At 37.5% G+C, this 2,960-nt stretch overlaps 1 protein-coding gene across 1 annotated transcript in view; it reads right to left on the bottom strand.

The window, feature by feature from the left end:
* The window catches only part of LOC108575283 (protein scarlet-like), a 10,405-nt gene that overhangs the window by 5,031 nt on the left and 2,414 nt on the right, over positions 1–2,960 (bottom strand). The window contains exons 4-7 of the mRNA XM_017938039.1: positions 1,979–2,171; positions 1,162–1,351; positions 347–562; positions 138–240 (exon numbers count right to left, since the gene is read on the bottom strand). Of these exons, the coding sequence (XP_017793528.1) occupies positions 138–240; positions 347–562; positions 1,162–1,351; positions 1,979–2,171 (702 nt within the window). The remainder of the gene's footprint in view (positions 1–137; positions 241–346; positions 563–1,161; positions 1,352–1,978; positions 2,172–2,960) is intronic.

Below are 2,960 nucleotides of genomic sequence, written 5' to 3' on the forward strand. Positions count from 1 at the left end.
AATATTCCATTCTTCACATTTCTCTTCCCTTTTTCGTTTTCTCGAAATTATTTTCAATTTCCACTGGGATTTTTGGAATTTGGAATTTTCATCATTTATTTTCCAAACGAAAAATCTCTCAATACGGAAAAACTTACGAAATAAGAAAGCCAGGAGATCCAACCTTCGCAAACAGTTCTTCGATTCTGAATCCATATCCGCCACGTCAACCAAAAAAATTGCCTTATAAATCCAGCCTTTCTATAAATTATCATTACCAGAGAAAGATGTGAATTTACGATTCGAAGTCTCTCCCGTGTTTTCGATCGAATTTTGTTCTTTTTTTCCCCAAGAAATTCTTTATTACCTCTGCGGCTCGATCTCGAGTTGCCTGTTGTTCGTGATTTCTGGAATTCTCGTGGGAGAAGATCGCGAGAATTCTCCACATATCTTATCGATAAGTTCTCTGGCTGCAGTGTCCTTGCAATTGGGATTTGTCGGGGATGTTTCGGGATTTTGCGGAGATAAGAGTTTTATGTAGTACTCTGACTCGTCGAAGCCAACTGGACACTCGTAACCTAGACTGAATTTCCACGACGTTTAGAGTTTTAACAATATTTCCACGAATTTTCGGTGGAATCTTATTCGGCAAAGGTGGAATTTTTTTCAAATTTTTACTGCTTCCAAATTTGCATGCGAAACGAGGAAATTTATGCGATATTGTTCTAAATAATAATGGAGTCATTTTTTGTCGAATTTTCGATATTTTTTGGTCCTTGAAAATTTGCATGAAAAAGAAAAGAAATTTATGCAATATAATGGGGACAATTTTCGTCAAATTTTCACAATTTTCGATATTTATTTGAGCTTAGAAATTTGCGTGAAAAGGGAAAGAAATTTATGCAATACAATGGGGATGCTATTCGTCAAATTTTCATTAAAATTTTCACAGTTTTCGATATTTATTGAGCTTGAAAATTTGTGTGAGAAAAAAGAAATGTATGCAATACAATGGAGATGTTTTCTGTCAAAAATTTTTTTGTTCAAATATTCATAATTTTTCATATTTGTCGAGTTTAAAAATTTAGTGTAAAACAGGAAATCTTTATTTTTGCTAAAGAGTAGATTAGTTGTTTTTTGAATCTTCAAAATTTGAAATTGTAAATCATAGAAGGTAATTACCTTGAGAAAAATTTCGTAGCATCCTCCAGAGTACCGAAATAAGCTGTTCTTCCATCAGACAGTAGTAAAACATGAGTGAAAAAATTGTATATATCCATTCCAGGCTGGTGAATAGTGCAAAGGACTATGGTTTCTACACTTATCGTTCTCAGTGTCTGCACCACTTGCAGCGCAGAAAACGTGTCCAATCCTAAGATAGTACACTTAACTATAACACTGAAAACTCGTTGAATTTCAGATTAAAAAAAAAAATTAACAAAACATAGATTAACCATAAATATACAAAAATGAAATGAAACCAACTTTTCATTCTACTCTAATGCTATTTCACGATCACTCATTTATCCAAACAATTTTACTTATAATTAAAAAACAAAATTAAAATTTAAATACTGAAATCTCCGTAAGTTTCACATTGAAAAAAATGAAAAATAAAAGATAACCTAAATGAAACCAACTCTACAGCTTACTACAAATGATCCAGCTTTTTATTTACATATTTTTTGAATAACTTTTCAAAATAATTAACCGTATAAATTCAATAATCAATTTCAAATCATTCCGTCTGAATATAATTGAATAATGAATTTTAAATAATTCAACGTTTAACTTTAAATAATTTTCAATAATTCCATTAATTCTAAATCGTTCAACCTCTTCGAAACTGAATCGAATGCAATTCCCCAAAAAATTCTGCCGCATTATTCATTCGCTGGAAAAAAGTTGTCAGGAAACAAGGTACACAAATAACCAGCGCTATGTCGCTACCCTCTTTCGCGAACTTTCAAATCGATACTCGTCCTCAACTTCCTCTTACCCGTGGTTGGCTCGTCGAGGAAAAGTATCTTTGGTCTGGTAATCAACTCGCTGGCCAACGAAAGTCGTTTCCTCTGTCCACCGGACAGCTTCGATATCCACACTTCCTTACAATCGATCAGACCCAATTCCGTCAACAATTTCGTCGACAAATATCTTCTTTGTCTCTTGCCCACGTTCATCTTCAACGCGTACTGAACAGAATACATTTTCGTTTCGCGTAAATCAATCGACATGGAATAGTGAATGCTAATCGAACGAGTGTGAAGAAGAAGGAAGAAATTGTGATAGATACCCGACTAGAATTTCAATTAGGCATGCCTAAAGACGTATGTGGGCCTAATGCGGAAAGGATTAGGCACACCTAAATGCTGCAAGGCTAATCGTTACCGTATTAGGTCCTAATTCGGAAAGAATAATGCATGCCTAAGTTGGGCATTCCTAACAGTTGCCATACACTGCAAGGCTAATCGTTACCACATTAGGTCCTAATTCGGAAGGAATAATGCATGCCTAAGTTGGGCATTCCTAACAGTTGCCATACGTGGCCCAAATGGAGGTGGCCAAGCGCACGCCTAAGTTAGGCATTCCTAACAGTTGCCATACGTGGCCCAAATGGAGGTGGCCAAGCGCACGCCTAAGTTAGGCATTCCTAACAGTTGCCATACGTGGCCCAAATGGAGGTGGCCAAGCGCACGCCTAAGTTAGGCATTCCTAACAGTTGCCATACGTGACCCAAATGAGGGTGGCCGAGCGCACGCCTAAGTTAGGCATTCCTAACAGTTGCCATACGTGACCCAAATGAGGGTGGCCGAGTGCACGCTTAGGTTGGGCATCCCTAACAGTTGCCATACGTGGCCCAAATGGAGGTGGCCAAGCGCACGCCTAAGTTAGGCATTCCTAACAGTTGCCATACGTGACCCAAATGAGGGTGGCCGAGCGCACGCCTAAGTTAGGCATTCCTAACAGTTGCCATACGTGGC

This window comes from Habropoda laboriosa, unplaced genomic scaffold (genome assembly GCF_001263275.1).
Source record: "Habropoda laboriosa isolate 0110345459 unplaced genomic scaffold, ASM126327v1 scaffold244, whole genome shotgun sequence".
Lineage (NCBI taxonomy): Eukaryota > Metazoa > Arthropoda > Insecta > Hymenoptera > Apidae > Habropoda > Habropoda laboriosa.